The sequence below is a fragment of the Pteropus vampyrus genome, unplaced genomic scaffold, assembly GCF_000151845.1.
Source record: "Pteropus vampyrus isolate Shadow unplaced genomic scaffold, Pvam_2.0 Scaffold128, whole genome shotgun sequence".
Classification (NCBI taxonomy): Eukaryota; Metazoa; Chordata; class Mammalia; order Chiroptera; family Pteropodidae; genus Pteropus; species Pteropus vampyrus.
Window position 1 is genome coordinate 5512237 of NW_011888909.1, and position 23179 is coordinate 5535415.

Sequence of the window (23179 nt, forward strand, 5' to 3'; positions counted from 1 at the left end):
TTCTTTCTTTCTTTCTTTCTTTCTTTCTTTCTTTCTTTCTTTCTTTCTTTCTTTCTTTCTTTCTTTCTTTCTTCTTTCTTTCTCCTTTTTATTTCTTTCCTCTTTCTTTCTTTCTTTTGCTTAATTACTCTGGCTAAGACTTCCAGTACTATGTTGAATGTCGAATACGAAGTATGATAGGAAGTATCCTTGTTTCATTTTTGATATTAGATGAAAGATTTCAGCTTTCCACTGTTGAATATGATGTTAGTTGTAAATTTTTCATAAATGAACTTTGTTATGTTGAAATAGTTTCCTTCTAATCCTAGTTTGTTTAGTGTTTTTATCATGAGAGTGTTGAATTTTGTCAAGAGCTTTATGCCTCAAGCGAGATGCATCATGTGCCTTCTGTTTTTCATTTTGTCAATGTGGTGTATTACATTAATTGATTTTCATATAATGAATCATTCTTGCATTTGGAGCATAAAACTACATGGTCATTGTGTATAATCCTTTAATATGCTGTTGAATTTGGTTTTCTTATATTTTGTTTACATTTTTTTGCATCAATATTTATCAGAGATTTTGGTCTATAATTTTCCTTTCCCTGTGACTTTGTCTGGCTCTGGCATTAAGTTAATGCTTGATTCATGGAATCAATTTTCTTACTTTTCAATATATTTGTAAAAAATTCAGGAGGATTGTAGACATTGGTGTTAATTCTTCTGTAAATGTTTTTTTGGAGGTTTGCCAGTAAATGTTTTATTATGAAAGTTTTCAAAAACACACAAAAAAAGAAAAAAACAACAACATTATTAAGGCTTTTATATAAAGCAGGGATCCAAGAGGCTTATACTTCATCTACTAGAAACCAAAAGAAAAACACCTTCTTAGCAAAAGCCTACAGAGAGACTTTTACATAATAATTCTTTTTTGGGGGGGTTGGAAAGGGGAGCAGGATATACTTCCATTAATGCCCAGGTGGAAAAATAGTCCGTTAAACATCATGAACAACCAAGGTGACAAGGCAGCTCAGAAAGAAAGAAAAATCTCCAGAAAATCAGCTTAAAGACATAGTAATATGCAATATAAATTACAGAGAATTCAGGATGGTACTTCTGAAAAAACTCAAGGAGATCTGAAATGAATCATATCAAGAATTTCAGGAGTTGAAAAAACAACTAGATCAGCAGAATAAGTTTTTTAGCAAGGAGATTGAAACCCTAAAAAAAAAAAAAAGAATTTCTGGAGATGAAGAACACATTAAAAGATGAAGAATGAAATAACAAGCTTGTGAAATAGAGTTGTCCAAATGGATGAAAGGATCAGTGATATCAAAGACAGAAATCTAGAAATAAATCAGAAGGTAGAAGAGAGAAACTGAAGAATGAAAAACAATGAAAGAGAAATACAAAAACTAGCTGATATCATCATGAAAGGAAACATAAGAGTAATGGGCATTCTCAAAGGGGAAGAAAAGGAGCAGAGATTAGAAAGCATTTTCAGACAAATAGTAGGGAATTTCCCAAATCTAAGAAATGAGCTGGAGCTTTGATCTCAAAAAGTCAACAGAACACCAAATTATCTCAACCCAAAAAGTACTTCTTTAAGACACATATATTAAAATTATCAAATATCAATAACAGTGAAAGAATTCCCAGGGTAGCCAGAGAAAAGAAGATGGTAACTTATAAAGGAAAATCCATTAGATTATTGTCAGATATTACAAACCAGAAAAAAGTGGAATCGAATATTCAAATTATTGAGTGAAAGGAAGCAGCAGCCAAAAATAATGTATCCATGAAGCTCTCCTTAAGATATCAAGGAGAAATAAAGACCTTTCCAGACATACAAAAACTGAAGGAATTCTCCACTGTGAAGCCTGAATTACAGGAAATGCTGAAAGGGGACAGCTCACCTAAAACAAAATGACAAAAAATACATAACTATGAGTAAAGTGACCAACAGGCAGTTAGAAGCAGGAGAGTGCAACACTTATTAAGAACTGGGGGTTATAAGCTTAAACAATAAGAAGAAATTTGCTATTGCAAGATAGTAATGAATGTTCAGCATACATAGAGACAAACTGGGACAGCAACAGCAGAAAGGGGAGGATTCAAAGATCCAAATTTGCAGAGGTAGATAAGGCACAAACAGAAGAAAAGGGACTACTATATATGTTTTCTACATATTCATAAGGGTAACCATATGCCAAAGATTCAGAGCTGAAGTATATAACATAAAACAAGAAGTATCAGACTGAAAATCCACAAAGCCCACCAAAAAACAATAAAATAAAATAAAAAACAGAAACACAAGGACGAAGAAACAATGGAAACACCAAGCTACCAGAAAGCAAAAGATAAAATGCCTATAGAAAAACCTCTTATTTCAATACTCACCCTAAATGTAAGTAGACTGAACTTACCAATAAAAGGCACAGAGATGCAGAATGGATCAAAAAAAAAAAAACCCAAAACAAAACAAAACAAAACAAAAACCAACAACCATATGCTGCCTCCAGGAGACACATCTCAGTTTCAAAGACAAATACAGACTCAAAGTGAAAGGGTAGAAAATGATATTCCGAGCAAATGAATCCAGAGGAAAGTGGGAGTAGTGGTACTAATATTAGATGAAATAGAGTTCATAATGATAAAAGGAATCATATACCAAGAAGACATAACACTTATTAATATCCATGCTCCTAATCAGGGAGCCCCAAAATATATAAAGTAGTTACTATCAGAACTAAAGGGAGAAATAGACCGAAACACTATCTTAGTAGGGGGCCAAAATACCCCATTGTCAGATATGGACAGATCATCCAAACAGAAAACCAATAAAGAAATAACATTCTTAAATAACACTTAGGACAAACTGGACATAATCAACATTTACAGAGCCTTTTATCCCCAAACAACTGCATATACATTCTTCTTTAGTGCACACAAAACATTCTCAAGGACTGACCACATACTGGGACACACAGATAGTCTCAACAAATATGAGAGGGTTGAAATCATGCCAACCATATTTTCTGAACATGATGCTTGGAAGCTGTTATTCAGTATAACATTGGAAGTCCTAGCAAGTGATATCTGGCAAGAGAAAGATATAAAATGCATCCAAATAGGAGAAGAAGAGGTCGAGGTCAAACAGTCTCTATTTGTGGATGACATGAATCTCTATATAGAAAACCCTAAAGACTCCACAAGAACACTACTTGAAACAATAAGCAAATACAATAAAGTCTCTGGATACCAAACGAATGTTCAAAAATCCGTAGCGTTCCTATATTCTATTAATGAAGTGTCAAAAAAAAAAAGTGGAAAAAATAATTCCTTTTGCAAGTGCAACAATAGAATAAAATACCTGGGAATAAATCTAATGAAACATGTGAAGGACCTATATAATGAAAACTATAAGGCCCTATTAAAAGGAATCAAAGAAGATACAAAGAAATGGAAAGATAGTCCATGTTCTTGGATTGGAAGAATCGACATAGTTAAAATGACCATATTACCTAAAGCATTATACAGATTTAATGCAATCCCCATCAAAATCCCATTGGCAGTTTTTAAAGAAATAGAACAAAAAATCATCAGATTTGTATGGAAGCACCAAAGACCCCGAATTGCCAAAGCCATCCTGAGAAAAAAGAACGAGGCTGGAGGCATCACTCCGCCCAACTTCAAATTATACTACAAATCAACAGTAATCAAAACAGTATGGTATTGACAGAAAATCAGACACACGGACCAGTGGAACAGAATCGAGAGTACAGAAGTAAACCCATGTTTATATTGAAATGATTTTCACAAAAGAGCCAAAAACATACAATGGAGAAAGGAAAGCCTCTTCAATAAATGGTGCTGGGAAAACCGGAAAGCCACCTGCAAAAGAATGAAACTAGATGGTTGTCTATGACCAAACACTAAAATTAACTCTAAATAGATTAAGGATCTAAAACAATAAATGTATGGAAGAAAACTAGGAACTAAACTCATGGACTTTTAACTTAAAGAGGACTTTTTGAATTTGACCTCAAAGGCAAGGGAAGTAAAAGCAAAAATAAATGAATGGGACTACATATAACTAAAATACTTTTGCACAGCAAAAGAAACCATCAACGAGGTAAAGAGACAACCATTCAAATGGGAAAATATGTCTGCAAGCAATGTCTCTGATAAGGGCCTAATATCCAAAATATACAAAGAACCCATACAACTCAATAACAACAAAAAACAATCAATCCAATTAAAAAATAGGCAGAGGACCTGAATAGACACCTCTCCCAGGAAGACATACGAAGGGCCAACAAACATATGAAAAGATGCTTAATATCACCAACTGTTAGAGAAATGCAAACCAACACCACAATGAGATATCATCTCACATCTGTTAGAGTAGCTGTTATCAACAGGACAAGTAATAACAAATGTTGGAGAGGATGCGGAGGAAAAGGAACCCTCATACACTGCTGGTGGGACTGCAAATTGGTATAGCCACTATAAAAAACAGTATGTAGTTTCCTCAAAAAACTAAATATTGATCTACCATATGATCCAGCAATCCCTCTACTGGGAATTTACCCCAAACACTTGAAAACACATATCCGAAAGGATATTTGCAGACCTATGTTCATAGCGGCATTATTCACAGTGGCCAGGACATGAAAGCAACTGAAATGTCCTATGATAGATGATTGGACAAAGAAGGTGTGGTACATATATACAATGGAATATGACTCAGCCATAAGAAGAGATGAAATACTGCCATTTGCGACAACATGGATGGTCCTTGAGATAATCGTGCTAAGCCAAATAAGCCAGACAGAAAAAGTTAAAAATCACATGGTATCACTTATATGTGGATATAAGTCTAAAAGCAACAAACAGGACAAACAAAAGAAACTCATGGACGTGGACTATAGACTATTGGTTACCAGAGTATGGAGGTTAGGAGGGTGTTAGTTAGGGCAAAAAGGGTCAAATATGTAGTGACAGAAAGGAATCTCACTGTGGGCAGTTAACACACAATACAAAATATGCGATTTACTGATGAGTTGTACACCTGAAACTTACTGGGTTTCGTTAATCAATGCCATAATAAAAAAAAATAGATAAATAAAAAATAAAAAAGCTCAAATAAATAAATAAATAAAAGACACACACAGACTAAAATAAAGGGAATGGAAAAAATATTGCCTTGATGGACCTAGAAAGTATTGCGCTGAATGAAATAAGTCAGATAGAGAAAGAGAAATATGCATGATTCACATACATGTGGAATCTAAAGAACAAAATAAATAACAATGACAACAAAAATGGAAACGAACTCATAGACACAAAGAATTTTTTGAAGGCTACTAGATAGGAGGGGATTGGGGAGACAGTGAAAAGGGCAAAGGGATTAAGAAGTACTAACGGATATATACAAAATAGTCATGGAGAGATAAAGTGCAGCCTAAGAAAAATAGTCAATGATGTCATAAAAGATATGTAAGAGGGAAGAGGGGTACTAGATTTGGTGGAGTGACCACTTTGTGAGTTATAAAGATCTGTAATCACTATGCTATACAACTGAAACTAATATATTATTGTATGCCAATATAATTGGAAAAAATCTCATTGAATTGTACAATGTAAATATGAGCAACTAATTGTTATATTTCAACAAAACTGGGGAGAATCAACAAAAATAATAGGTTTTTTTAAAGATCAACAAAATCGACTGGCTCTTAGCTAGATTAACTATCAAAAAAAGAATGAAGACTCAAATAAAATCTGTAATTAAAAGAGAGATATTATAACTAATGTCACAAAAATTACATGGATTATAATACAGATCCAAGAAAATGTCACCAACAAAGTGGATAATCTGCAAAAAAAAAAAAAAAAAGAATCAATTCCTAGAAATATGTAACTTACCAAGATGAGATCATGAAAAAATAGAATGAGGAAGAAGATTAAATCATTGATCAAAAAACCCAGAACCAGATGGAGAATTCTATCAGACATTTACAGATTATTCAATAATACAATAGCATTGTGGTTATATAAGAAAATATCTATATAGTTTATAGCTGCATTCTGTAACATGTAGAGATACATGAAACAAGTATAGCAAAATCTCATTTGCCCATTCTGGGTCATAAACATAAAGGGAGTTATTTTAGTACTCAATATTCAGTCATGCTCACTTCTCTTAGTCTCTGTCCCTGTCGGTTTAATGACAATTTTGGTAGCATTTGCTCAGATTCCCTTGGGGCTCTGTGGTGTTTGGTCTTGGAGGATATGGGAGCAGGTGCCTTCCGGGTTGGAGGAAGGGGGCTCTGGTTCAGCCTTGTGTTTTGCAACCGTGGGTGGTAATAATCATCTCTTGCTTCTCTGCCAGCCCCACTTCTATGCTTTCTGTATTGATCCCTGGGCAATGCTGCTGCATGGAGCTCACAGCTCTCTCAGGTAGGGTTTTTCAGCGAACCTGCTGCACCTTCTTCCCTATGCTTCTTCCTGTAGGGAACTCTGCTGCAAGAGGCAGCTTCTTGTTTCTCCTGGCCTGCAGCCTGACACCCGTGTTTCTGACCGGTGGTAGCTCTTGTTCACAGATCCTTCACTCAAACAAGCTTGTGTGCAGGTTGGGTGTTATTTGTTGAGTTTTAGATGTTCAGCTTATTGTTATTTCAAGGGGAGAGATCTGGAACATATCTCACTCTGCTATGCTTTTGACATCACTCTCTATTTCCATTTTTATGTTTTTTATCTCCTTGTTAAAGTTCTCGCTGAATTCATCTACACTTCCCCTAAGTTCATTGAACATCTTTATAACCAGTGTTTTGAACTCTGCATCTGTGAGATTGCTTGACTCCATTTTTCCTGGATCTCTTTTTTGTTCTTTCATATGGTTTCTGCTTTTCTGTCTTCCCATTTTGACTGCCTTTCTGTGTCTGTTTCTACATACTAATCAAAGCTCCTAAGTCTCCCAGTCTTATTAGTGTGGCTTTGCATAGTAGGTGTCCAGAGACACAATCCTGAGAAGGATTCAGCTACAGGCAAAATTTATACCCAGTCTGTGCCCATTTGGGGCCGCCTATTAAAATTCAGCAAGCAACCCACAGATGCTCAGCATATAATTTCCTTAAAAAGCCACGCCAGAAACTGATTTCAGCTGCCACCAGTGTGAGTCTGGGAGCTGCTCAGCAAGTGGCACAGGACTCACTGAGGATACAACTGAATGTGGCTTGGGTAAATCTGGGAGTTTGGGGAGGCAGTTTCAGGGAATCCTCTGGGGAGAGCAACCTCTATTGTCCAGTTCAATGAAGTCTCAGCTATGGCAGTACTGAGTTTGCACACTGGGAGGGGTAAAGTCTCAACAGGGAAACAATGGATACCACCAGCACTTCCACCTGGGAGAACACTTCCAGTCCTTGCTCTGACAACTCAAGTGTCCCTCTGCAACTATCTGGTGCCCTCCGGGCAGCCCACCTGGTGCTGGTGCTCAGAGCCAGCAAGTCTGTCACCATGAAAGTTTGGTTGTGGACACAATTCCTTTCAGGGGAATGGCTACACCTACAGGCTGCAGCTGCTGTAGCTTCTGTACTACTCAGCCACTCCAGACTGGGTAGCCTCGCATCTTCGCCTCCTCCTACCTCCTAACATTGCATGGTGATTTCTTATTTCTCTCCCTAGTTGTAGGGTTTTTGTTCATCTAGACCCCTGGAAACTCTGTTTGCTGTTTGCACCATGTTTGCATCACAATTTTGATGTGGTTGCAAGAGAGACGAACAAAGCTTCTATCATTAATGCCATTTTGCCCAGTCCCTTTTGATTATTTCTGTTGTTTTTCTCATCAGTATTTTATATCTCTCTGCTCTAATGTTTATTATTTTCTTCCTTCTGCTAGCTTTGGGTTTTGTTTGTTTTCCCAGTTCCTTGTGGTGTTAAATTAGGTTGTTAATAAGATATTTCTTATTAAAAATGTTTTAACAGTTATAAACTTTCTTATTAGCAGTTCTTTGACTGTATAGCATAGGTTTTGGTATGTTGTATTTTCTTGAAAATATGTCTGAAGACATTTTCTAATTTCTTTTGCAATCTCTTTTCACTCATTAGTTGTTTGTGTTATTTAATTTCCACATATATGTGGGTTTTTAGATTTTTCCTTCTGCTATTGATTTTGAGTTTATTTCAGTTTGTTCAGCTTTTTTTTAAAACTGGTGTTTGAACAGGGATGATACTTCAAAGTTCTTTACATGCCCGAAAGGTCTTCTCCACTATTTTTTCAGAGTACCCTTAGACTTCTTTCTCCATTCGTTATTGCAAATTAAGTCAGCTCTTTTGGGAAGAGATTAGATGCTCTCTGTTTTATTTCTTGTTTCTCCTTCCAAGAAAAATCTCTTGGTAGGGACATTGGCAAGTTTTTCCCTGAGTGTCAGCACATTCTAATAATTGAGTGTTCAGTGAAGAGAGACATCAGCCTGAGGTTCTTTTGCTTGCCCCACAAGGCATGGAGCTACTGCCTCACAAGCTGGGGCAAGGATGATCAAGGCCCCAGTCTTCATGTGCTGTACCCAAGGTAGAGCCTCTATTTCACAAATGGGGCTTGAGTGATAGAAGGGACCTTGTCTCCCCAATACATCTCCCAACAATTTAGTCTCAGGGATATGTAGATGGGTACTGAGTGAAAAATGCTGTACTGTCTTTTGTTTTGGTATCAGGGAAATACTGAATGACTCAGTTCTTTATTTTTGTAAATTTCTTTATGCTAATAAACATCTAAGATCCAGATTATATTTTGAAAGATAAAATTTTTAGTTAATAGATTTAGATTTCCATCCTAGGTCCTCTACATAAAAGCCATTGGATCCTGTACAATTTCTATTCTCCCTCAGATTGTTAACTTATCTACACTATGGGGTTACTGATACCTCTATTGAGGCTTCTTGTGAGGTATAAATGAGAGAATATTTGTGAAGTGCCTGACACATGGTGTCTAGAATATAACAGGTAAATATTAATTTCATTTTTAAAAATTTCCTTTTCTTGTTTTTTATACTCCAATTATTTTAAGATATCAAAACAAGATTTCTGAATCAAAAAGCTGAGTAATATAAAATTTTATTTATTCTTCTGCATTATATTTTCTTTATATCTTGTTTTAAATATTTTGGCCCCTCTTATCTAATTGTACCTCAAGGAACTCAGGGGAGTAATTTTTCAACAAAACTAATTAATATACTACTGTTATTTCAATATTTAACATAATGTTTAATAATTTTTATCTTAGACATTGTCTGTATATCAACTCTTCTATTCAGACAATCTATATAACTTCTGACAGATCATTAAAATCTTACATATTTTGCCTCTGCATTCTGTTCAAAACCTTATCTTTACCTATAATTACCCTTCTTACTTTGCTTATCTTTTTCTCAAATCTCCCATTTGACCTCATTTTTCAGACTTCCTTTGACTCACCATCTAAAATGACCCTTTAATTATATTTAGAATTCATATATATATGAATATGTATATATAGCACTATTTATGAAAATATTTTATATTGTATACACATTAACTATTATAGTTATTTCAATATTTGTCTTTTAACTTTATACTGAAGTTAAAGTAATTTGTATATTATTTTCTAGACATTATCTTTGTGTTTCGGGGTAAAGATAATGTAAGAAAAATAATATGTCTACTAAAAATATTTTTTTTGTATTTCCCACAGCATAATATCTTGGTTTAGACTCTACTCAATAGTTTTCTACTGTGTGCATAAACCGACACTAATGCTTGCAGAAATCTATTCGCACATATTTACTGCCAGGTCATGAAATGTGAGGCAGGATAGATCTCTTGTTTGAATAAATTTATTATGTTATGCTTGTCTCTGTTATTTCCATAACAGAAGTAAGAGTAACAGAATATGTTATGTTGGCTTAAGGGAACATGATTTAAATTGTTCTTTCTTTCTAGGGACAATTACCATTTGCTGTAGTGGGAAGTATGGATGAAGTGAAAGTTGGGAAAAGGATGGTCAGAGGTCGCCAGTACCCTTGGGGAGTTTTACAAGGTATGATAGTAAGCAGGCTTGCTCTGGACTGCAAATAAAAAAAATAAATAAATATATTTATACTTATATTTATAATGATGTATACTATATTTAAGCTACATATGTATAGTATATGTATGTTATCATAATCTCAAAATATCATTTTAATTTGAGCCAATATTGGTAACTGTTGCTAAACAATATATTTACAGTTACTAATAAGGAGAAGAAATTCTGTTTTATTTAAGCTAACACTTACTTTATCATTTATTTTCATAGGAGTTTGCTGGATGGTGTTTTAGGCAAAAATCCACAGAGACTGGACAGAACCCCCTCATTTACCCCAATCTATACATGCATATTATCTTTCTATACTTGAACCATCACATTCAGAATGTTGGGAAGTACTTTGAACAAAAGAACTTTGCACAACATTGAAGCCTAAATACTACTGTTTAAAATATGTTACATAAATTAATTACTACCTAATTTATAAAACATTTTAAATTGGTCACTAGAAAAAAGGATAGTAAACTATTTTTAAAATAAATAAATATAAATCACCTTTGGATAAATTATAACTATACTTTTATATTTGTTACTTAGCATCATGAAGAGTTAGAATATTCTAATAATCAGTCATTTATTGTCTAGTTCATATTTTTGTAATACTAATTGAGGATTGGATTCTATCTCTAGGTACTAGTTTCCAAATATTGTTTTTAAGTGAGTTATTAGAAAATTTAAATATTTGAAACATACTTTAAAACAATATATTTTAATAAATATTAAATTTAGTTACAATACTGTACACAATATACAATATATTGTGCTCAGTCTTTTGGATATAACAAACACAGAAGAAAGCCTTGTGAATTTACTGATTTATTTTGAATATTGACTAATTCAGTCTCATTAATATCTTGTATAAATAGAATTTGATTTATATTGTGTTGTGTGATCACCACTCAAAGTTAAATTTCCTTCTGTCACCTTATATTTGTTGAATGCATACAGTGTATTATTGAATTGCACACTTGAAACCTATGTAATTTTTAAAACTAATGTCACTCAATAAATTTAATAAAAATAAATAAATATAATTTGATAACTTAAGCATGTATAATTATCAAGATCTTTATGTTAGCAGGATTTAATTTACTGAAATCATTTATTTTAGTGAAAGTATATTATATTCTTTGTTAGCATTCTGTAAAATACCTCAAGGGTAGTTTATAAAATATGAACATAATTATTAACGAAAACTTGTGCTATTCACTAATGCAGCACAGTTGTTTCACTGTTTCATATTTATTCTTTGGTTAATAAATTTAAATCAAATTTTCTGGTCTACAGATAAATTCTGTCTATAATTGGTATATACCACATAAACATAGTTACAGGGTTAAAACAATTATAGCTATTAATCAGAATGATCTCTTAACTGTTATGTTAAAAAGTTTTTCATGCATGCATTTGTTCAGTAAAACTTACCGAGTGCCAGGAATTCATGTGTCATGGCTTTATTATTTCTCTGCCTAGTGGAAAATGAAAGTCACTGTGACTTTGTTAAGCTTCGGGATATGCTTCTTTGCACAAATATGGAAGACCTGAAAGAACAAACTCACACTCAGCACTATGAACGTTATAGGTGCTGCAAACTGCATAAAATTGGCTTTACTGATGTGGGCCCAGACAACCAGCCTGTTAGGTGGGTAGAAATTTTTTTAGAACAAGCTAGTGGATGATTTATGACACCTCTACAATTGTGAGATGTAATCATTTGGGAATGAGAATAACTACTTCTCATTTCTTGGGTTTTCCTGAATTTTATGTTTTTTAATCATCTTCAAATGTAGATGGAGAGCATTATTAGGAGTAATAATGCAAGAGATCATTTAGATGCTAAAATATGTGCTAATATGTATATCCAAAAGAGAAGTTTAAGAATGAAATTGACAAATATTAATAAAGACTAACAAAGGCTAGAAAAGGATATTGAGAAAGATGCAAAGACTATTGAGGATTGAGTGGAAGAAAGAATAAAAACAGTAGCATGGTATCATGGAAGCCAAGTGAAAACATTTGGAGAGCAGGTGTATTTAGCTATATTAAATATGAACAGGATTTGTGCTGTGAAAGTATGATAGTGTAGTATAATCTAGTTCTATTAGTTATGGTACTTTGAAGACAACCAAAATTGAACTGTCTATATTAAATGAGTCATAGTTTGGAAAACACTTGGTTTATTTCAATTATTTTGAGAACCTCATAAATTAGAGGTTTTCCTAAATTTTATTGTGAAAAGATGTGAAGTATGATACAATAAAAAGTGGTGAAAATAAGAAATCACCGATATAACTTTTTTAAAAAAATTTACTACTCTTTACATATACTCTTTATATACTTTTATATTCCATGTTGCACCTACCTCATTTTCTACATCTCATGATATAGAAATTTCCATTTCTATACATGAAAGAATATAGGTAAATGTCCTTACGTGGGACTTAATTTACAGTATATCCTTGCATTTTTATTTATATTAACATTTTAATAAGTAATAAAAATTTCTTTTTAGTTTTCAAGAGATCTATGAAGCCAAAAGACAGGAGTTCTATGATCAATGCCAGAGGGAAGAAGAAGAATTAAAACAGAAGTTTATGCAGCAAGTAAAGGACAAAGAAATGACACTTAAAGAAGCAGAAAAAGAGGCAAGTACTTCTAGTTCGACATAATTTCTACTTAGTTTTAAGTGTCCTAGTAATTTGGGGAACTTAATCTCAAGAATTTAGTTGATGTTTTTGGAGACCACTTGCTATTTTTAAAAAAGTAGCCATTTACCACAGATTTTGAATACAGCCTTTAAAAATTATAGTCTGTAATTTTTTTGGAGCATTTGGAAAATTTTCTTTTTTAAAATAACTCTTAAAAATGTAAAAGTATATTTTTCTTTATTTATAATTTAAAATTTCATGCATAGAGTTTAATTTATAACAAATTCAGGCTATTTACTTCTGGGGAGTCATGTACTTTCTAACATTACTACTGCATTAGGAAATTTTCCACACTTTTATAAATAAGCAGGTAAATGTTGACTAATGCATGTCTTAATTAATTAAAGACATTTTTAGTTGCTGAGTTTTGTGGCTCTCCTTTTCATTTCATTTCATTCTGTTTCTAAGGAAATGGAAAAAAGAGACTACTAATATAGTTTTGATTATTTGCCACTGGTAGTTTTTGGCAAAGGAATATATTAAGAAACATAAGTATTTTTATCTCATGTAAATGTGGTTTTGACCTAAGAATATTTAGTTTTAATAAGTAAATTAGAATATGAACTTCTTTTTTCATAGAAACAAGATAGTCACTAGGTGCTGTATACCAAATGTGTCAGTGGGGATAATTGAACTATAAATAATAGAAATTCCATTAGCTTACATACAAGGAAAATGTTCTGGAAATTTTCAAAGATATCTTATTAAATTCAAGAACAGGAAGCATAACTAGATCTCATGAGGACTTAAACCCAAAGTAAGAAGTGACCAGAAACCTAATCAACCATTTAAGTTTTGTATTTCTTCCCTACCTCATTCCCCTTATTTATGGTACTTATCTCTGTACATCTGCTTTATTTTTGCTCATTTTCTTTCATTCCTCTCAGGAACAAACCACAGCCTAAAAGTAGTTGTGCAAAGTGATGAGTAGCAGGTATTCTTAACAGGGTTTAATAATGCCTGTAGGAAGAAGCAAATGAATTTCTTTCTGGTAGAAATAAAGTAACCAGGATTCTAAAGTCATCCATAGAGAATAAGGTGACAGGAAAACAGTCCCACCTAGCTTGTTCAGAAAAGAAACAATTATTTAAAACATGATGAATAAATAGCAACTCTGATTAACTGACAAGGACAGTGAAGGCTCACAGAGGTAAATTAAACTTTCTAAGCATAGCTAGCAGATAGATTAGTTAGCAGGGAATCTTACATCTTTAAAATTTTCAAATCTTAAAAAAATGCATGTTTGTACATATCCCAAATTCTGGAAAGTTTTTTTAAAAATATATTTTAATTTATTTCTTGTATTTTTCAGAGGATTACCTGTTTATCATGTTCCTTTTAGTTTGTCTTTCTCTTATATATATTTCACAAATATATTAATATTTCTCCTAACTTGTTTCCTGTCTTTTAGCTTTATTTATAGTCTTTGTTCAATGAAAAATTTATACCTTGTTGTGGTCAAATGTACTACCCTTGTCTTTTATAACCTTTGCATTTTTTTCTAGTGCCTAAGGAGGACTTATGTAATTACCTGAAGGGTATAAATGTATATTCCTATATTTCCCCTAATATTTTAATAAATTTGTAGCTTACATTTGGATAATAGTTTTTTATTGGTAGACAATCATACAAATATCATTTGAGTAATCCACTCTCTAGTGGAATCGAAATGCTACTTTATTATATTATAGCATTGAATTTCCATAAATGGTTTGTTTATGGACTCTCTTTTCTGTTTCATGGATGTGTTTTTCTCATTCTGTTCCAGAGTTACTCAGTTTTAGTTATCACAGCTTTAGAAGTTTGTTTTAATATCTATTAAGGCGAGTCTCTCTTCTCATCTCAGTATTGTCAAATTGACTACTATTGCATATTGTATTTTTCAGACACATTTTATATCTTATCAAGTTTCTAACACATCCTGTTGAATGTATATATTTTTAATTTTATTTTATTATTAGTTTCACGTATACAGTATGTTGGTTTGACATTTATACAGTTTATAAAATGATCTCTCTACTCGCTCCTTCTCTCCTCTGGCTCTCTACCTAGCCATTATGTTAATGCTAACTGCATTCCTTATGCCATGCTCCCCATCCCCGTGACCATCATCAACTACTAATTTGTACTTCTTTAACCCTTCACCTCATTCTCCCAGGCCCCCAACGCCCGTCTCCTCTGGCCGTCACCAGATTGTCCTCTATATTTGTGAGTCTATTTTTAATTAGTTTGTTCTTTTTGTTTTTTAGATTCCACATGTAACTGAAACCATATGGTATTTATCTTTCTCTGTCTGACTTACTTCACTCAGCATAATAACCTCTAGATCCATCCATGTCATTGCAAATGGTAGGATTTCATTTTTTTATTGGCTGAGTAATATTCTATTGTATACATGAACTATAACTTCTCAATTGTCTGTTGATGGGCATTTAGGTTGCTTCCATATCTTGGCTATTGTAAATTGTGCTGCCATGAACATAGTGGTGCATAGATCTTTCCAAATTATTATTTTGGTTTTCTTTAGATAAATACCCAGAAGTGCGGTTGCTGGGTCAAAAGATATATCTATTTTTATTTTTTTTGAGAAAGCTCCAAACTGTTTTCCATAGTGGCTGTACCAATATGTAGTTCCACCAACAGTGTATGAGAGTTCCCTCTCCTCTTGGAGAAGTATCTGTTCAGGTCTTCTGCCTATTTTTTAATAGGGTTGTTTGAGTTTTTTGTTGTTGGGTTATATAAGTTCTTTATATATTGATTGTAATTTCACTGACTTGATAGGTTAATTTTCAGAAAAATAACAATTTTACAAACATTGCGACTTACCTTGAGGATATTGTATTTTTTCCTATTTATTCAGAACATACATTTATATTACTCAGAAAAATTATTTAGAATTTATATAGGGTTTGCTCATTTTTTTGTTAAGCTTAGTTTTAGGTCTTTAAAGTTATCTTTCATATTACATATAAAAGAATATATCTTTTATATACTGAAATTGATTTTTGCATGAGAGCAGGAAAGTTTTATTTTAATTAGTCTTAATAATTTTCAATTATCTTGTTTCTTATTTAAATAATTTAAAAGTTAGGGACACATTTATGTATTTTTTCATCCACTACTTATATTTAGCATTTGTTTTTCTTATTTTATTGAGCAGGTTGTGACTTCAAGGAGAATAATTACCAGTAATCCTGTTTTGCTGACTTATTAGAAAAGTTTTTAATATTTCATAAAGTATTATATAGGCTGGTGGACAATTTTTTCAAATTAAGAATTTTTTTTTGTTAAATACAGCTTTATTGAGTTGTAATTCTCACACCACACAATTTATTCATTTAAAATGTACAAGTCAATGAATTTTAATATATTCACAGATATGTGCAACAATCACTAGTATATATTTTAAAACATTTCATTATCCCAAAAGAAATCCCATACCCTTTAGCTATCACTCCCTACTCCCTCTCTCTTTCCTCTCTCCCCAAGCCCTAAGCAATCACTAATCCACTTTCTGTCTCTGTTCTGAACAGATATCCTTGTTCTGAACATTTCATATGAATGAAATCATAACATATGTGTTTTTTTGTAACTACCTTCTTACTCGTAGCATAATGTTTTCAAGATCATCTATATTGTATCATGTATTAGAACTTTTTTTTCTGGCTAAATAATATTCCATCATATGAATATACCACATTTTTTATTCATTCATCAGTTGTTGATAATTTAAGTTGTTTTCACTCTTAGTCTAGTTGAAAAATGTTGTAATAAACATTCATGTACAAGTTTTTGTGTGGATGTATGTATTCATTTCTCTTGGGTATATAATTAGGAATGAAATTACTTTGATAACTCTATGTCAAATTGGTTGAGGAATGACAGACTGTTTTCCAAAGCTTTAGAATCATTTTGCATTATTTATTATTTTTATTTTTCAATTACAGTTGACATTCGATATTATTTTATATTAGTTTCAGGTATACAGCGTAGTGGTTAGACATTTATATAATTCATGAAATGATTCTCCTTGATTAGTCCAGCACCCACCTGGCAATATACATAGTTATTACAATATTATCGACTATATTCCCTATGCTGCACTTTATAAACCTGTGACTGTTTTGTAGCTACCAATTTGTACTTCTCGATACCTTCTCATTTTTTACTCAGCCCCACAAGCCCCCTCCCATCTGGCAACCATTAGTTCGGTCTCTTGATGAGTCTGGTTAAAATTTTATTAATTTTATGTTTTCAAAGACCAAGCTCTTGGTTTCATAAATCTTTTGTATTTTTTTGGACACTATTTAAATTATTTTCATTCTGATCTTTTTATATCCTTCCTTCTTATTTTGGTCTTTGTTTCCTGTTTTTAGTCTAGTTTCTTTAAGTGTAATGTTTTGTTGTTTATTTGAGATTTTTCTTTTTTTTGAGGTAGGCCTGTATTGCTGTGAATTTCTCTCTTACATCTGCTTTCTCTGTGTCTCATAAATTTTAGATCATTGTGTTTTCCTTTTAATTTGTCTCTAGATATCTTTTAATTTCTTTCTTGATCTTATGTTAACCAATTGATCATTTAATAACATGTTATTTAACCTCTATTTGGTTTCATGTTTTTCCATTTTTTCTTGCAATTGAGTTCTAGTTTTATGCCATTGTGGTTGCAGAAGATACTTTATATGATTTCAATCTTAAATTAATTAAGCCTTGTTTGCTGCCTAACCCGTGATTTATGTTGGAAAATATTACATGTACATTTGAAAAAAAAATGTACTACTGTTTTGGGGTAAAATGCTCTAAAAATATTATTAAATCCGTCTGCTGTAGTGTATCATTAAAGGCCACTGTTTCCTCATTGATTCTCTGTCTAGAAGATATGTCTTTTCTTGTTAATGGGGTGTTAAAGTCCCCTACTATGATTATATTACTGTCAGTCTCTCCCTTTATGTCGGTCAAATTTGCTTTATATGTTTAGGTGCTCTGATGTTGGGTGCCTAAATGCTAATAAAGGTTTGCTTCTCTTGTTGAATCGACTCCTTTATCATTTTATAATGTCCTTCTTTCTTATGATAGCATTTATTTTAAAGTTTATTTTTACCCCCAGTGGTGACAGAAGGAAATTTAACTTTGGATGGTGAACACACAATGCAATATACATATGATATATTACTGAACTGTACACTTGAAACCTATATAATTTTATTAACTAATGTCACCCCAATAAATTCAATAAAATTAAAAAAAATAAAGTTTATTTTGACTAAGATAAGTATTACTATCCCAGCTTTTTTCATTTTCATTCACATGAAATATTTTTTTCATCCCTTTTTATTTAGTCTGTGTGTCTTATCATGTAAAGTGGTTCTCTATTAGATAGCACATATATGAAGTCTTTTTTTTATTAAAAATTATTGGGGTGAAATTGATTAATAAAATCTAATAAGTTTCAAGTCTACAATTCAAGTTTATCATATATATATTGCATTGTGTTCACCTTCAGAAATAAGATTTCATTCTGTCACCAAATGTTTGACACCTTTTACCCCTATCTATCTCGCCCCTACCCCTTTCTCTCTGGTAACCACTAATTCACTGTCCATGTTCATGAGTCTCTTTGTCATATGTGTTGCTTTCTGTTTTATATGCCTCGTATGAGTGAAATCATATGGTTTTCAGCTTTTTCTATCTGATTTATCTCACTTAGCATGATTATCTCAAGATCTATCCATGTCGTTGCAAATGGTACTATTTCATCTTTGCTTATGGCTGAGTAGTATTCTACCATATATATGTACTACAGCTTCTTTATCCAGTAATCTGTCATAGAACACTTTGGTTGCTGGCCGATGTGAATAATGCAGCTATGAAGATCACAGTGCATATACCTTTGCAGATAAATGTTTTCAGGTTTTTTGGGTAAATACCCAGAAAAAGGATTGCTGGATCATATAATAATTCACTTCTTAAAATTTTTGAGGAAACTCCATACTGTTTTCCATAGTGGTTGTACCAATTGGCATTTCCACCTCCTTTTTGTGCACAATCTCTCCAACACTTGTTATTACTAGTCCGCTTGATGATAAACATACTAACAGATGTAAGATGGTATCTCGTTGTAGTTTTGAATTGCATTTCCCTAATAGCTAGAGAAGCTGAGCATCTTTTCCTAATTTTGTTGGATATTTGTATGTCTTCTTGGGAGAAGTGTCTCTTAAGGTCCTCTACTCATTTTTTTATTATTACTGGTTAATGAAATCCAGTAAGTTTCAGATGTACAATTCAGCAGTAAGGAATATAGGTATTGCATTGTGTGTTCACCCCCCATAGTTAGATATCTTTCTGTCACCACATATTTGACCACTTTTACTCCCCTCTCCCCTTACCTGCTGGTAACCAGTAGTCTATTGTCCATATCCATGAGTTTCTGTTTGTTTTGATCTGTTTCTGTGTTTTGATCTGTTTCTCCCTTTAGTTTTGATAGTAATTGCTTTATATATTTTGGGGCTCCCTGATTGAGAGCATGGATATTAATAAGTGTTATGTCTTCTTGGTGTATGATTCCCTTTATTATTATGAACTCTATTTTTTCTGATATTAGTACTACTACCCCTGCTTTTCTCTGAATGCCATTTGCTTGAAATATCAATTTCCACTCTTTCACTTTGAGTCTGTATTTGTCTTTATAACTGAAGTGTTTCTCCTGGAGGCAACATATGGTTGGGTTTTTTTTTTTTTTTGATCCATTCTGCGACTCCGCGCCTTTTTATTGGTGAGTTTAGTCTATTTACATTTAGAGTAATTATTGAAATAAGAGGTTTTCCTATAGCCATTTTATCTTTTGCTTTCTGGTAGCTTGGTGTTTCCATTGCTTCCTTGTCCTTAAGTTTCTGGAGTTTTTTTTAGTGTTTTTTTTGTTTTTCTTTTTTTTATGGGCTTTGTGGATTCTCAGTCTGATCCTTCTTATTTTATGTTATATATTTCAGTTCTGAATCTTTGGCATGTGATTACCATTATGAATATGTAGAAAATATATATAGTAGTCTCTTTTCTTCTGTTTGTGCCCTATCTCCATGCTCCTTTGCAAATTTGGATCTTTGAATCCTCCCCTTTTCTGTCATTGTTGTCCCAATTTGTCTCTATGTATGCTGAACGTTCATTTTTATCTTGCAATAGCACATTTCTTCTCATCGTTTAAGTTTATAAAGTTCTGTTCTTAATAAGTGTTGCACTCTCCTGCTTCTGCCTGCTAGTCACTTTACTCATAGTTATGTATTTTTTTTTTTGTCGTTTTGTTTTAGGTGAGCTGACCTCTTTTAGTATTTCTTGTAATTCAGGCCTCACAGTGGAGAATTCCCTCAATATTTGTATGTCTGGAAAGGTCTTTATTTCTCCTTGATATCTAAAAGACAACTTTGCTGGATACATTATTTTTGACTGCTATTTCCTTCCACTTAATAGTTTGAATATTTGATTCCACTCCCTTCTGGATTGTAAGGTTTGTGCTGAGAAGTCAAACAATAATCTAATGGATATTTTCCTGTATAGGTTACCATCTTCTACCCTGGGAACTCTTTCGTTGTTATTGGAGTTTGATAATTTTAATATATGTGTCTTAAGTACTTTTTGGGTTGAGATAATTTGGTGTTCTGTTGACTTTTTGAGATCAAAGCTCCAGCTCATTTCTTAGATTTGGGAAATTCTCCTCTACTATTTGTCTGAAAATGCTTTCTAATCCCTGCTCTTTTTCCTCCCCTTTGAGAATGCCCATTATTCTTTTGTTTTCTCTCCTGATGGCATCAGCTAATTCTTGTATTTCTTTTTCATTATATTTCATTCTTTAGTTTCTTTTTTATACCTTCTGATTTATTTCTAGATTTTTGTCTTTGATATCACTGATCCTTTTGTCCATTTGGACAACTCTATTTCACAAGCTTGTTATTTCATTCTTCATCTATTTTAGTGTGTTCTTCATCTCTAGAAGTTTTATTTGGTTCTTTTTTATGGTTTAAATCTCTTTGTTAAAAACTCATTCTGCTGATCTAGTTTTTTTCCACTCTTGGAATTTTTGATATGAATTTTTTTGATCTCATTCAGATTTTTCAGAAGCACCATTGTGAATTCTCTGCCATTTAAGTCACATATTTCTATGTCTTTAAGCTTATTTTCTTGAGATTTCTCTCTTTCATTCTGAGCTGCCTTGCCACCATGGTTGTTCATGGTGTTTAATGGACTATTTTCCCTCTTGGGCATTAATGGAAGTGTATTCTGCTTTTTTTTTTTTCTAGATAGAAGATTTATTATATAAATGTCTCTCTTTAGCCTGTTGCTAAGAAGACATTTTTCTTTTGGTTTCCAGGTGACGTCTAAGCCTCTTGGATCACTGCTTTGTAGAAAGTCTTAATAATGCCTTTTTTTCCTTACAAATATTCAATCATGCTCGCTACACTCAGTCTCAGTCCATGTCAGTGTTAGTGACAGTTTCAGTAGGATTAGCTCAGATTCTCCTGGGGTTCTTCAGTGTTTGGTGTTGGAGGATATGGGGGGAGGGGACCTCTGGGTTGGGAGATGAGGGCTGGAGCTCAGCCTCATGTTTTGCAACCATGGCTAGTAATAATCACCTGTTGTTTCTCTGCCATCCCTACTTTCTGCTTTCTTCCCTGATCCTTGAGCAATGCTTCTGCTGTGTGGAGCTCACAGCTTTCTCAGGCAGGACTGTTCAGGGAACCTGCTGCATGTTCTCCTCTCCCTCTCCTCTTGCAGGAAGTTCTGGCTGCAAGAGGCAGCTTCTTGTTTCTCCCATTTTACCTCCCGACTTCTGAGGTTCGATCTGTGGTAGCTTTTATATGCAGATTTCATGCTCAGACATGCTTGTGTGCAGGTGGGGTGTTATTATTGAGTTTTAGATGTTTAGCTTATTGCTGTTTCAAGGAGAGAGATCTGGGGACATCTCTCACTCTACCATGCCTCTGATGTCACTCCTCTCCTTTTCCCATTATTTATTGGATCATTCGTGGTTTTCTTTGTAGTTATTGAGTGGAATGAGTTCTTTGCGTATTTTGGATATTAGATCCTTATCGAAGTGTTGCTTGCAAATATATTTTCCCATTCAAATAGTTGTCTCTTTACTTTGTTGATAATTTCTATTGCTGTGCAGAAGCTTTTTAGTTTGATATAGTCTCATTCATTTATTTTTTTCTTCTATTTCTCTTGACTTTGAGGTCAAATTTATAAAATTCTCTCTAAATCCAAAGTTCACGAGTTTAGTACCTATGTTTTATTCCATGCAATTTATTGTTCAAGGTCTTATTTTCAGGTCTTGATTCATTTTCAGTCAATTTTGGTGTATGGTGATAGACAACAGTCTATTTTTATTCTTCAGCATTTGGCTATCCAGTCTTTCAAACACTATTTCGTTCTTTATTATTTAGTTATTTATTTATCTTCTCAGTGTCGAAGTTTTTATTTCAAAAATATTTTTCTTTATAGTTATCAGCTTTAAATGTGGATAAGAAATAGCATGTGCTACTAGAGAAAGCTATTTACTGGGAAAGCGTGCTTTGAAGGGTAAGGAGATTCTACATGTAGTGGTACAATTGCAGAATGAAAATTGTATGTTATGTAAATATTATTACTGTTTAATTTATAAATAGTTTGCTATTTACTTTGTACATTTAGCTGTTACAAAATGCGATATTTTTTTGAATATCATTGTTTTAAGTGCATTCCCAGTACTGTATTGCAAGTACCTGGCAGTCAGGGACTTTGCCTTTGACATCAGATTGTATAGAGTAGAAAGTAGGCATATGAAGAACATGGCTTTCACTATTTATTTATTTATTTGTTTGTTTGTTTTATTTTTAAAAATAATTGATATATTTTATTTTTTTTATGGTGACTTTGGTTAATGAATCCAGTGTTTCAGCTGTACATTTAAACAGTAAGATACACACACACACACACACACACACACACACACACATATTTATACTGTGCATTCACCTCCTATAGTTAGTCTTCTTTCCATCACCTCACATTTGACCACCTTCACCCCATATCCTACCCCGTTCCCACTCTCTGATAACCACTAGTCTATAGTCCATGTCCAGGAAACTGTCCTGTTCCTTTATTGCTTTTAGTTTTATATCCCACATATAAATGATATCATGTGGTTTTCAACTTTTTCTGTCTGGTTTATTTGGCTTAGCATGATTATCTCAAGGTCTATCCATGTTGCAAATGGCAGTATTTCATCTCTTCTTATGGCTGAGTAATATTCCATAGGATATATGTGCTACAACTTCTTTAGCCAATGATCTATCGTAGGACACTTTGGTTACTTCCATGTTCTGGACACTGAATAATGC

The 23179-nt window shown here is 33.0% G+C and overlaps 1 protein-coding gene across 1 annotated transcript in view; it reads left to right on the forward strand.

Annotated features, from left to right (window-relative positions):
- Positions 1–23179, forward strand: part of SEPT14 (septin 14) — a 119254-nt gene that overhangs the window by 74093 nt on the left and 21982 nt on the right. The window contains exons 7-9 of the mRNA XM_011367011.1: positions 9963–10059; positions 11581–11749; positions 12620–12752. Coding sequence (XP_011365313.1) covers positions 9963–10059; positions 11581–11749; positions 12620–12752 — 399 coding nt within the window. The remainder of the gene's footprint in view (positions 1–9962; positions 10060–11580; positions 11750–12619; positions 12753–23179) is intronic.